At 49.1% G+C, this 14,428-nt stretch overlaps 1 protein-coding gene across 1 annotated transcript in view; it reads right to left on the bottom strand.

The window, feature by feature from the left end:
* LOC144111247 (adhesion G-protein coupled receptor D1-like) overlaps positions 1–14,428 on the bottom strand; it is a 204,423-nt gene that overhangs the window by 146,065 nt on the left and 43,930 nt on the right. Inside the window, exon 3 of the mRNA XM_077644467.1 lies at positions 10,775–10,934. Within this exon, the coding sequence (XP_077500593.1) occupies positions 10,775–10,934 (160 nt within the window). The remainder of the gene's footprint in view (positions 1–10,774; positions 10,935–14,428) is intronic.

A 14,428-nucleotide genomic window follows, 5' to 3' on the forward strand; every position in this document is an offset into this window, starting at 1 on the left:
CGATTGCCAAATCGGACACAGAACGAGGTATTCTCAGTGCTTTCAGGGCATCGTTTATCGTATCCCTCTATTCTGCGGGAAGCATTACATAGGCCAAACCGGGAGATGCGTCAACGACAGAGCAAAGAGAGCACGCAACAGCCATAGCAGGCAAGTCTGGCACCAACCTTGCGATACACTGCAGAGATTGCGAAACTTGCAAAAAACAAACAAGCCCTGCTGACCTTCACCACGTGCAGGTAGTGAAGAAGAGCAAAGACAAGCTGACAAGAGAAATCCTGGAAGCCTGGGCCATCCGCGAATCCGGAGAGCAATGCGTCAGCACGCCATCGGTTGGCCTATCGAAAAAAGAAGTGAGATATCTGTGCCGGGATGCAAGCAGGAATTGATAAGATATCATTCGAAGCACTGGCTGGTCTCTAAGTATAAATATGCGGCCTTTCCAATAAACGTTCAGTTGTCAGTGCAGCATCGTCCTCGTCTGTGTGTTTCTTCGATGTCTTCGTTTACTTTCCGCTGCCATTTATTCAATCGAGACTCTAGGCAGACGTCTGTGCTACTACTAATGAATGACCAACCACGGCTGATCAATCCAATGCAGACAGCCGTCTCCTCCATGTATGGCAGGCCCGCAAAAGCATGCAAAACCGCTGGAAAACAAAACGCCACAATAGAACACTTCAATGTCGAATAACCAAGATGGACAAACAGATTGAGGCGCACACACTCACATTTTCTACCCAGCAATGAAGTCACGTTTGCGACAACATGCGTGGCCAGTTCGGGCTAACCCGCACCTAGAAACTTCTCCGATATTTTTTAGACCCGGACGGTTGCAAAACATCAAACGATCGAGGCAAGCATTTCCAGAATAGTCCAACACCCCGGCTCAGACCAGGATCTTCTCGATGAGCTTCGTGTCCGGTATATCAATACCATTTCCCCTGACCCTCTCCCCTCCCCCACCCCCACCCTTACATGGGTGGTGCGTACCCTGCTTTCAATGCGAAAAAAAGATTTCGGAGGCTGAAGTAAGATTCGCTCTCACTCAGCTCCGGCTTTGCTCTGCCCCGGGACCGGACGGCACTTCCAACAATACTACCCGTATTTTATATCACCCGTCAATTGAGGCCCTCACGGCCTTTATGAGTGATTGCTGGACAGCGGGTGATATCCCTGCAGCATGGAAACATGCACGCGTGACTTTCATACCAAAGCCAGGCAAATGACTAGCTTTCGAACACCTCCGCCCCATCTCCCTCATTTCCTGTTCTGGGAAACTGATGAAGCATGTCATTCTCAACCGTCTTCACCAATATGTTGAAGATAACTATCTCCTACTACGGACTATGATCAGGCTTCCGCTCAAATTTCTCGACAGATACTGTGCCCCTCTACCAGAGCGGGCACAAATGCTATCCTAGGGCTTGATTTATCTAAAGCATTTGACAGCGTCTCACGGGAAGCTATTCTCGTTAACCTCTCCCTACTAAATCCTGGTCACCGTACCTACGAGTATATACGCACTTTGCTCTCTGGTCGTAAAGGTGAACTTGGCTTTGGCTCTCTCCTCTCAGACCTTATAACCCTCGGCAGCAATGCCCCTTCCCCCCCAAGGATCCGTCCTCCCCCCCCCCCCCCCTTTAAATTTAAATTTCGCCTTGTGAACACTGCCTTCTAAATTAGATGCTATCCCCCGGCTATCCCATACCTTATACGCAGACGTCATCACCCTCTTGGTTTCAACAGGCAACGATGCTCAAGTTGAATCCGCACTTCAATAAGCGGTGGATGTCATTGAGTGCCTCGTAGACGGAGCCGACCTTTCGTGCTCCCCTCAGAAGTCCGAGCTGCTGTTCATCCGAGGTCAACCCGACCTCCACGGTCATCATCTCATCTGCATTACTACTAATGGTCGACCCATACGCGAAGTATCCACCATTAGGGTATTGGGGCTTCTCATCCAGAGCAATGGGAAAACACCGACATTAACTAAACTCACAGTCTCTGTCTCGCAGACTATTCGCCTAATTCGTCGCATTGCTAATAAACATAGAGTCATGCGGGAGGCTGACCTCCGACGTCATGTACAGCCGTTTGTTATCACTGGCCTCACATTTACCCTCCCCTGCCTCTACTTTAGCTGCCAGGAAGGGGAACGCTTTGACTGCCTTATTTAAAAACTTTGGGCAGAATAACACAGGCCGCGAAGGAGAAACACGCACATACACACACGCGCAAAACACGCACACACACACATTGCGCTCGTGTGTGTGTGCGCGTGTTTCTCCCTCCCGTCCTGTGTTATTCTGCGCAGTTTTTTCTGAATATGTCGCTACATCAACTGGCCCAAAGTTCTAGTCTATTAAGCTGCCTTATTAGACAGGCATCCAAGACGACTCTCCGTCTCCCACACCCGACCCCCATTTATAAACTACCGCCATTCCTACTGGGTCAACAACACTGTGACGGAGCTCTTGGGGGCTCATCTCCCTTCTCAGTACGAGCGTCTCATCCACATCTCTACGGGACGTCACAAACTCGACAAGCTTGGAATAAGCTTCGAAACGACCGTTGCCCACAAGGCCCAGCTTCCGTCCCATATCAAAGCCTCCTAGAGTACTTCTGGCTTGCGCACTCCCCCTTGATGTCACGTACTGGCCATAATATTACGGAGCACGCTTCGGTGATTCAAAATCTCGCCACACCTTACCTAAAGAAAATTAGGAGGTACTTCTTACACAACTTAGCGCACGTCACTGACGCATTCGCGTATGAACACAAAACACACTCATATCTCTTCTACAGAACACGTGAGAAAAATTTCAAACTCCGAAGCATGCCCCGTTATATTTTGGCCGCACCTGTACCTTGACCGAATGTTGCGGGAAAGGATTTGCCGGCAATGCACGCGCAGTGCATGAAAGTGGATTCTGCGTAAGCGATTCGCACAAGATCTAAACATTTGCTGTTTAAAATTTAGCGCCTTCTTACCATTTTTGTAGGAATTGCATGACAGATGGTTTTGATTTTTGGAAAGAAAAAAGAAAAAGAAGTATTGCTCAGGTGCATTTATTTCGGCCTCATTATTGCCTCGTTGCAATCAGCCTCGTTGCGGTTTACTTGAATGTTTTTGTTTCCTCTCCTGAGCTTCGGCCTTCTTAGCCGTTAGCAGGTCTGTCTCCTCTGGGCGTAGTTTCTCATATAGGTGTTCGTGCAAGCCCACAAGATGTTAGAAATCACTGTGTCCGGATGATGAGATGACCGTTGCAGCAAATATCCAAATATTCGTTGTCACTCAACACGTGCATCAGCAAGCACAGGAGCAACTCCTTTTGGTGCAGTGTTGAATGAACTGTGTGGCGTGTTGTTTCCTCATCAGTTCTTGCAGCACAATTTCAGTGTGCAAAACAGGGTTTCGACGGCATGCTATGGAAATTTCAGCACTCCTGTTGTGAGTCCTTCAAATGGACAGCTTTTGTCCGGCGGAATTTCGCTGTCCTTTCTTGTCAGGTTTCTGGCAGAAGCTTTGCATGGAAGTTTCATCAAGGCGGCGTGGGCGCAAAAACCTGGTGAGTACACGATGGCCGGTAAACGTTTTCCTTTAATTTAAAGTAATCCCAAGTACCCTTAATGTTGTACTGATCTTTCAATTCATTTGCGTCATATGTGATGCTGCTGGACTCTCAGAGTTCTGTCATGTCGAGAAATACCAGTGATTCTGGAAGGCGCATTTTGGTTACAGACTCAAATATCTACTGAACGGACATGGGGTAGTTGGATCCAGCAAGCCGGCGGTAACGTCCAAACCTGTTCTCCAAACTGTCTGACATTTCATGAGAAAAATATATTCAAAATTGAGCTCTTCGAGGCAGTATCTGCTGAATTCTATCAATGAATATGGTGTCAGCCGGAGTGCGGCGTGAGTTCCTCCTGTCAATGAGCCAGAACGGCCGGCACTCATCTTAGGTCATTCCACATGTCGAGCCAATCTACAAAATCGCCTAGAAATTGCAGCTGCATGCCAGTCACACTTTTGATAGGCTCCTAATGAGGATCACTGAGGTGTGGGCCCCTTGATGGTGTTTTCGTGTTTACAATGCACCACCACTTGTGTATTAATTCAATTAACTCCGAGGATTCACCGGCGTAGCAAAAGCCAGGTTTTGTGCTGAGCTTTTCAGGGCTCGTGCTACAAATCGGTTCATAGCGAGAAAATATAGCGCAGAGTAGGTCAGGACGCAAGAAGAAAGGAACAACACGAGTGCTAGATTCTCTCGCTATGATCATGCCCCAATAAGCTCAAAAAGCCACGCTTTTGAACTACAAATGGGTTGATTACTTTTAGGGCAAGTTTCGCAGTTTGACGCTCAATACTTGTTGGGTGTAGGGCCTTGTGCGTTAGTCCATAGGCAAACTTGGATTGTTGCGCCGTTCCGAAGTATACGGGTCCCGAAACATCTAAAATGAATTCTTGAATTTCTCGAATTCAACATTGCATTCTGTGTTTTTAAACTGTGGATAAATAATACAAGTGTCTGGATATTTTTTTTTCACCCAGTCTTTTCTGATGCACGTTAACAGGGTCCACCACAAAAACAATGGCCGTCTGCCGGATCGGGATACACTGAGGAACGCCAGTCCTGTCCACTTATTCGTGTCTTTTCGCGCTGCATTCTTTAACCATGAGGCACACTTGCTTTTTTCTTTGAAAAGAATGACATCATTTTTCTCTTTAGGGCCTGGCTTATAAAAGCAATAACCTTGAGTCCTACTTAACTAATCTCTTTAAGGACTTCATGCTAATCGCTTGCCTCAGTACTGAAGACTGGCAGGATGTGAGCGACATCTTTGTGCCCAGAAAGCAACGACTGGATCAAGAATAGGTGCGCAGTTTTTGCAGCTTCAGAGGAGTTGGGTACTGTTCCTGTGAGGGAACTTCCCTTGTACTCAAATACTGTTGTATATGGATTTCATCATCATAATTGTAACGGTTCTCGCGTGAGGTTTCAAAAGGTTTGCTTTTTTCGATACACACTTTAAAAATCCCTCATCGTTTTGCAGTGTTGCAGGGCTAACGTTGTACTATCGTGAGCAATATGAGCAGGAACACAGGAGCGCGTGACCGAGAGCCTCGAACCCTACTGGCGGCGAAATGCGGCGGCCGCTGTACGAAACAAAGTGGAAAGGGCGCCGCGGTTCCGCTAACTGCTGGCACTGCCGTCTCGATAACGTTGCTGCGAAACGGCAGCTGATTGCGCGTCGACGGCTGCTAGCGATGATAAGACGATTATGGCACGCAGAGCGTGGCAATGTGTCGCCTGCAGATCTGCGCAAAATGCCGCTGTTGACATTTTTTTGCTCCTTTTTTGTGCGTGTGGAGCGGAGTGGTCTGTCCCGATTCTTAGATATTGGCAAGCGTACTGCAACGAATATTTTCTGGTCAACGTTTGAAATGGCCTATCGTATGGCCAGTCACACCTTACCCAGAAACGTTCGATTCAATCATGAACAAGAAATAAAACGCTACATCACGGCCGACGCACCCCTTTTAATTGATTTCGTGCAAAATGCCCATAAAAGCAGACCACGACTGCCTGCGCTTAGCAGTGTGTTTCAGAGCCCAACGATGTCTCGAGTGCCTTTGAGTAAGCGGGAAGAAGTCGTTTAACTGTCAAAGAAAGGTTACTCGCAGCGGAATATTGCTGCCTTGACAGGCTGCCAGTTGAAGACTGTGAACAGGATAGTGCAAGCGTACAGAGATGAAGGATGCATTAAGGACGCGCCGCACAAAAGGCGACCCCGTGCCACGTCGATAGATCAAGACCTGCAGATTGTTGCTGCAGTCAACGAGAAGCCGTTTCAGAGTGCGAAGGACGTGCGCAGTACTCTCGGGCTGGAACATAAAGCGACAGCATGGTACGGCGAAGGCTAAGGGAAGCCGCACTCAGAAGTCGCATCGCCGCTCAGAAGCCCCTTCTCACAGTTGCCAACAAAACTGCTCGCCTGAAGTTCGTTGCCAATCACCGTAGCTGGAGAGTGGAGGACTGAAAATATGTAATCTTCTCCAACGAATCTGCTTTCTCGACTCGCTGGGACCAGCAGAAAAGAGTATGGCGCATGGAGAACACACGCTTCTGTCCTCAGAACATCAAGGAGGTGGCCGCAAGTGGACGCACGTCGTTAAACGTATGGGCGCCTATTTCGTGTGACGGCCTAAGCCCCATTGTAAGAATCCCTGGGAGATTTACGAGTGCTGCATATTGCACATTGCTGGAGCACTAGATGATCCCCTATGCACTGAATGGTCCACACCCGGATGGGTATTATCTATTCCAAAGAGACAAATGCTCTCTTTGAGCGTCACGTATTTTTTCTCTGCTGTTGTCATTGCTATCGCTAACGCTGATTACTGTTCTCGCTGTTGCTGATAGGTGCTACTGAACGCCGGTTACCGGGCATAAGCTCTGATATAACAGCTGATGACTAATCATGTTCGCACTGGTAGTATATTCTATACGCATTATGTCACTTAATTGGTCATTGGGGCAAGCTAATGTACTGAATAACTACGTATCATTTGGCAGTCACAGCTATTGACATGTAAGACATTATGTCACCTTAGGATCACGCATAGTGTCGATGTCCACATCATCACGGCGGATGGCCCGTTTTCATTTTATCCTTCTGTCGTCTTTGGGAAATGAGAACACACGGACCTTCGGACCACCGTGATAATTTCCACGACAGTTCGGGACGCAGCAGCAGCCCATCCTGTGCTGCTGACACTTCCAATTCACAACAGGCATCGGCAGCACACAAGGCAAGTTTGAAAAATAAAACCAAACCGCGCTACGAGCAGGAACGTGCACCGCTTCAAAACATTCCACACAGCACGCATGCATGCACTGACACGCCCAGGCGCTAGTGCACGGACTGGTTTCACTGGTCACCCACAGCTACCTGTCGGTCAAGGGGGGTGACGTCAAAGGGTTTGAGGAGGAAAGTGCGGATGCCTTGAAAAATTCGAAGAGGCTTACTGTTACCCCTCTCCCTAAAAGCATGCACCCAGAGTACCATTTCGCTCGCTGCAAGGACAGGGCTAAGTCTCTACACAAAAAGTATGTGACAGTTCGGACAGCGGTCTGCGTCGACGCTGCCCAATACCCCGATCGCGATGCTTTTTCGCTCGCGGTTGTAAACTAGTGTGAACGGCCGTCGGTTGCGTGCTCCATTCCCGTCAGATCGTCTGAAGAGGCCGAGGAGGCGACCATACCCTTAGCGATGGTGTCCACCTCTGCAGAAACCATCTTCAAGCGACTATAAATCTGCGATTCGTAATTCAGCCAAAGGCTGGGCCCCTGCCACCCTATCTCTCCTCCACTCCACCAATCTCCAGCTCCGCCCGATCCAATTGATCTGGGTCCCTGCGCACTCATCCTATTCAGGGAACGGGGCAGTCCACAATCATGTGTACATGATTTCCCCCGGCCTGGTGCTCGGCTCTTCTAGGGTGATATGCTTGGGAAAAGAGTCCTGGTCCAAACCGTTGCCTTGACGGATCAGAGATAAGTTCCGTCGTCAATAAGCAACCCTAAATCCGCCTCGTGCGGTAGAAGCCCATTCGTGGCCACAAATCTTGTACCCATTAAAAAACCAATAGGAACTCAGCGGCACTGGGGATCGAACTCAGCACCTTCTGAATGCGAGGCGCATGCCATACGACACAGCCACGCTTCAGGTATGATGTTTACGGTCTGCCAAAGAGTATTCAATGTGATCAAGGCGGAAAGCTGGGCTAGTTGGTGTGCCATCATTAATTAAATAATCAGTTAAAAAGACTTAAGTAAAATATCATTTGATGTTTAGCGCTCGTCCTGTCTTCTTCTATGTCTGTGTCCTTTTTGTATCTTCCAGCCTTTAATTAATGATAACAAAGAATATCCCCCCCCCCCCCGCCACTCACGGAATAGGCCAGGGCCAGACCACTTCCCAAGAGCGAGTCTAATAAGTTAGAGCAGAGCTCAAGAATTGATGGACCACCACAACAGAGACTGCTCTTGTACCAATTTAGGTTTGGCCATCATCGGGCTCTCGAAAGCCCTCCCAGCGAGCATGGCGGACCTGTCCACTACTGCCACCTCGTTGGTCATGTGTGGGTCCAAGCCACGAGCTTCGGACAGGCGGGGTCGCTACTCCCCGTGTGCGCTCCCGTGCTGCACACCCCTGCTAGACGCCGAGGCGCCCTTGACTTCGGGTAATCTCTTCTTGCCGCGCTCCAACCGAGAGCCCTATTCTGCCAAATTTTTTCAAGCGTCTTGGATTTGATGCCGGTCCTTGTGTACTAAGCCAGGACCTACCACCTACGTACCGGAAGAGCGAGTGTGGGTTTCATTCCACACCCCTTTGGTCTCATAGCGGTACTACTCACAGCGGTACTACTCACAGACTCTCAAAGGATGCAAGCGCCAGTTCTGCTTTCGCTTTGCCCTCGTTCTCTTAGCCTACTGAGACGCCCGCAGGCCTCAGTGTTTCCCAGAGATCACCCTGGTTTCCCGGAGGGGGAACGAGGGCAGACCCAGTGACCGAAGGCCTCAGGTTAAACAAGGATGCCCCTACTCGTGATGACTTTAGTCAGCGGGGATTTCCCTACAATGATTCTGCTTGAGACTTAGCCACAGTAGCCTGTCCAAAAGCTGCCATGGCGTATGAACTCTCTCGCTTCGGGTCACTGGGAGAGGGTCGCCACCAGCCGTTCCTGAAGGTTTATCATTAGCGTCGCCTCCTTTTCACTGGATTATAGGGGCACGCAACTACTCCCTCCCAGCGCTACACCTAGGGCCCTGAACGCCAGTGCGAGCACTCCGCAAGGTAACAGGAGGACGCTACCCCTCCCAGTGTTAGACGTCCTGGGAGCTAACCTAGTACCCCACAGCCCCGGTCACAGACTTAGACTGTGTCCAGGTAGCCAACCCTCCGGTCGACAGTCGACAAATCAAGCCCATCATCAGTGAAACTGCTGATATTCTAGTTGGGGTCGCGGTTCACCACTTCCAAACAACCGTCAGCCCCGAGGTGCCGTACCTCCTCTAGGGAGCAGAGATTAGCCCTATTTTCAACAGGGTCACCTCGGGTGAGAGCTCACCCATGTTCTTGGGAACCCAATCTCAGCCAGCCTTTGGATTGCTTTACAGGCTCACGCCAGCCGAGCCCGGCTGAAGAAACAGATATCTTATGCAACACAATCTCCATCTCGCCCGTCTTGCGGACGGCGAGAGATCGTATGGTTACATTTCATGACATCACCATGCACTACCGCTTAGGCAGACTTCTATATCGCCCCGCACATATTTCTCTTATCAAACCCCAAGAGGTCCCGTGGAGGCAACTCCAAACGAACACCTTCCCAAACCCCGCGATATATGCCCGCATATACCCTGGCGTCTACTCCCCTTTCTGTAAACTATGTGGCCAACATGCCACTCTATCCCACATATTCTGGGCTCGCCTTCGGGACTACCCTCCTCGAGGTTTGGAGCTCTCGAATCCAGACCAGTGTGAGGCTGCATTTTGCAGTTCGCGCTCGGACACACAGATCCGGGTTGAGACAAGAGCCCTAGAAGTCGCCGAACGCCACGGGCTCATGGCCACTTGAAGAGGCTATACCCCACACTATCTGCTCCTTTTACAGGCGGAAAAAAAGTTTATCCTCCTCCTCCAACCGCGGGGACTCTACATACACGCTCCAAATATTCTTAGCAACTTCGAACCAATGTCCTGTGCGGCCGATTTTCCCTATTAAATGGAATTAAATTCCCGGTTTCCGCGTTTTTTTAACTCACCTCCGAAAGTGGGAGTCAACCAACACGTGGAGTGCCTTTCAACCAGTCGCGTGGCGACTTGCCGCTCTGCCATCGACGGAGTGATACGTAAAGCAAAACGTTCATGCGTATTTTTGTTTCTATGGGCCTAATTTGCGGCTCCGTTGTCTGTAAATTAAACTGTTTATTCACGAAAACCCCCTCCCCTCACAAAAAAAAATCAAAGCGAAGGCCAAGCCGCCACAGGAGTGGATGCAAGGCACTCCACGCGTTGGTTGACTCCTCCTAGTTTCGGCGGTGTGTTAAAAAATAAAGGCGGGAGCCGGGACGTTTAATTCGATATGATAGAAAAATCGGCCGCACAGGACAATAATTCGAAGTTTCTCGAAGTTTCGGAGCGTACGTGTATATCGAGTTCCCGTGGTAATAAGAGGAGCTCAGAATCCTCTTTAGTGCACCTTCAAAGACCATCGGTCAGCTTGCTTTCGCATTACATGCCCAGCTCAATCCCATTTCTTCCTCTTTATTTCGACTAGGCTGTCATAAACTCGTGTTTGATACCTGACACACTCTGCCCTCTCCCCGAGCACTTGTGTTGCCTTCTATTCGTGCCTGACGTGACCTAAAGGTCAATTACACGTCACAACCATCGTTTGGTTGATGAAACCGAGACAGCGTCAGGAAGGAATTAAATTATAAAGTATTTAGCGGTCGTAGACGAATACCACGCGGTGATTAATGTATAATATTGTCTAACGAATCGTTTGGAAGAAGGAAACAGGCAAGCTAAAATATGGTGTTTGTATAGTGCTCTGCTATCTATCCTTCAAATAATGCATGCATGCGCTACACTCGCTTCCAGATTTCCTCAGTTTGTACTCTTTCGAAGAATATGCAACATTCTAGGCGCGACAACACTGCTGTTGTAAAATGTAGGCTTGGAAGAGACGCACCGAATCCGGCGATGGCGACGGAGGCGCCGGTGAATGGCGCGTGGTGGGGCACCAGGGCGGGCGCCAGCAGCCTGCACACGTAAGCTGACTCCAGCATCAGGAAGAGGAAGGCGCTGAGGAAGAAAAACTGCAGGCACACCGCCGCCGCCAGGCATTGTCGCTGCAGCACAGGGGAGGCCAGAGTAAGCCACGGCGCATGTCAGAAACGAGACATCTCTCTTCGGAAATAACGCACATGGCAGCCCTGGTACGCAGGAATTTCTCGCGTATTCTCGCGATAAGCAAGCAGGAGACCCGTTAGTCTGACAGTTCACAAGAGAGTCGGTCTGGTGCCAGCGGCGGAATAAACATTTAGACATACGTGTCGCTTGAGGAAACAAGAGACAATGATGAGAAGCACACACTGCTGGCGCTAACCTGTGACACAGCACTGGTGAGCTCTCCTATTACACTACCTGTGGACAGCGAAAACTCCTTACGTGAAAGCACCAAGTGCAACTCCAAAGCGCACTAGAATCTGCTCTATTGGGTCACGTGCTGTTTCTTGCTTCTCCTGTTAATTGAAACTGAAGCGAGTCCTTGAGCAGGCGTATAGACAGCGTTTTTTTTTTTTGAAGTATGCGCTGTAACTTCAATGAAGCGGCCCATGATTTGACGATGTGGTGCTAAGGCGTGAGCGACACCTTTACATTCCCGATGTCACACTAATGTTCTTTCAACCACCTTCTGAAATCCCCTGTCTTGCCTATAAGCAGCTTCGCATTGTTTGCAAGGAATTTTGTTCGCGACGCCGGGTTAGCTTGTCTTCTCGAGCGGCTCCTTCACATGTGGAATTTAAACTTTCCAGAAATAACTCGGGTCCTTTTTACGTCGCAGTCAGCTGATATCATGGATCTGTGATGCCACGGGCATAGGGGATGGCTACACGTTAATTACCCATGGTTCCGCTAGCTCCAACTGCAGAGGGTGCAGTGCGTCCTTCTTGTGAGCGGAGTACTTGACGCGGGTAGCCGTTCTCGTTAATGCTCTAAGGATCGATTGAAAAGCGCCGAGGCAACTGATCATCCCTGTCTGTCCTGATGTGTGCGCCAAAAATAATTCAGGTAGTTCTCCTGAATCACTTCCAGTGAACGGGATATTAGTTGACTGTGACGTTCAAGTGAACCACATTCGTTCTAGCATGCTCAAAATCCACCTGTTACGGGAGATGGACCCGCTCGAGAAGACAAGCTACCCTGGCACAGCATACCAAATTTCTTTCAAAGAATGAGCAGCAGCCTACATAGACGAGACAAGGGATATCAGAAGGCGTTTCAATGAACATCAACGTGACGTCAAAAACATAAAAGTTGCTTCTAACGCACCGTCGAAACGCCGGGCTTTTCATTGAGTGGGATTCCTCGCGCATAATTGAAAAAGAAAAATGTTTGCACGCCTGCTCACTGAGTTCCTCTGCATTGACACGACAAGCGAAGCTAGACACAAGACGCGGGGCCGTCTACTCAAGGTATGTATGCGTCCTGTACGCCCCGTTTTTCTGTCTGAGCAATGGCCTATATGTTTTCCTCACGTGAACAACGCACTCTCAGCGGTGCCGAAGCGTCAAAAATATCTTTTTACGTTTTCCTCCAGTGAACTTCCCGAGTCCTTGTTTCCCCGCATGCCGTTCGACAGTGCCTGCCCGCCAAGTCCAGATCAAGGAACACCTGTTGCCCCCGCAAAGCGCTCGAGAAAAGGTAAAAAAGTGTTCCCGAGGACGTCACGTTTCCACGGGACATCAAGTGGCCATCGGAGAACCAGATAAACAATGCTGCTCTCCACGGAGTTTCTTTTCTCGCAGCAGAGTAGTATTCCGCCCCAGAAGATTCAAGAAGCTGCCAGGAGTGGTTAGCGTCTCGCAAAGTACGCCAAACAAACACGGGTCCCATTAGGTACTGCGTCCCACACGGATGCCGCATGTCAAACCATCCTTTCAGCAGTGCGATAGCATGTCTTTGTAACTACCATCTTTGTCCGTAAAGTTTCAAGACTGATTGATTTTCTTCTCTAGTAATGATTCCCCAAAACAAATGTTGGTGCGTATGTGCAGCGCGATCTTTTCGGGCTAACCTGAGCTATTTATGTTAATTGCTGTGGCAGCCGCTAGATGGTAGAAATGTAAAAGAGCCTGTAGAGATACAGCGGGGGCTTAGACAAGGATGTCCTCTGTCTCCCTTGTTGTTCATGTTGTACCAGCAAGGGTTGAAGACCAAGCTAGAGAGGAGCGGACTAGGCTTCAACCTTTCTTTTTTGAAGCAAGGAGAATGGATTAAACAGTCATTACCGGGAGTAATATACGCCGATGATATAGTGCTAATGGCTAACAACAGGGAAGATAGAGAGATAGATAAAGAGGAGGAGGGAAAAGCAGGGATGTTAACCAGAAAGGAGTTCCGGTTGGCTACCCTGCACTGGGGAAGAGAAATTAAGGGACTAAAAGGAGGAAGAGAGAAGGTGAAAAAGGCATAACACACACACACACGCACAACGCTGTCGTAATTGACAAGGAAGATTTACAAAAGTTGATAGACATAAGTGGTACAGTGGGAGATAGATTAGGTTTCAAGTTTAGTAAGGAAAAATCTGCAGTCATGATATTTAATGATGAGGTCGGAGAGCATAGAATACAAGAGTTCTCGCTAAAAGTAGTGGATGAGTACAAGTATCTTGCGGTGTGGATAAATAACGGTCCTGAGTATCTGATACAGCATGAAAAATATGTAATGAATAAAGCTAGTAGGAATGCAGCTGTCATGAAAAATAGGGCACTGTGGAATTGCAATAGCTATGAAGTGGTAAGAGGGATCTGGAAAGGGGTGATGGTTCCTAGCCTGACTTTCGGTAATGCGGTCCTGTGCATGAGACCATATGCTCAAGCAAGGTTAGAAATTAAACAAAGTGGCGTAGGGAGGCTAGCTTTGAGAGCACATCCATTCCATCCATACGCCTTGACTAGTAGTCTGCGCATTCTACTGTGGGTGAATGTGGACAGATGGACGTCCACCTCGAACAGCGTGTAAACATAAAATTCTGAGTGAAGCTTGGCAAGACAACCACACAGACGTACGAGCTCCTTCGTGACACGGCAAAGAGACATTATCGCGGGAGCGAGTTTTCGAGAGGCGCAAGAGCTTCTTTCGAGGAGAACCCCGGTGGAAGACGACACAAGGCAGGGGCGCACTTCAACCTCATGTAATGAAAACAACGTAGCTCGGATCAGGGCAATCGTGCAGCAAGACTCCATCATTACAGACCACATGGTATCAGATGCTCTCGACATTAATGAGACAGCATGCCACCAAATTTTGCGTGAGAACTTGTGGAAACGAAAGCTGAATGCTAAACTTGTGCCGCGCCCCCTCACACAGGACCAGAAGGACACGCGGACATCAGTGAGCGCTGATTTGCTCTCCGAGGCAAAGAGGAATGCTGAATTCGTCGACAGCATCATTGCTGAAGACGAAACATGGTGTTTTCAATACGATCCTAAGATATGATACGATACGATACGAAGCGTCGAATGACGGTCCACAAGCTTTGCGGCGTCGAGAAAGGTGCGGCGACAGAAGACCAAAACAAAGAGGATGCTGATAGTTTTTTTTTCGATGCCAGAGG

Source organism: Amblyomma americanum, chromosome 11, assembly GCF_052857255.1.
Source record: "Amblyomma americanum isolate KBUSLIRL-KWMA chromosome 11, ASM5285725v1, whole genome shotgun sequence".
NCBI classification, from domain to species: domain Eukaryota; kingdom Metazoa; phylum Arthropoda; class Arachnida; order Ixodida; family Ixodidae; genus Amblyomma; species Amblyomma americanum.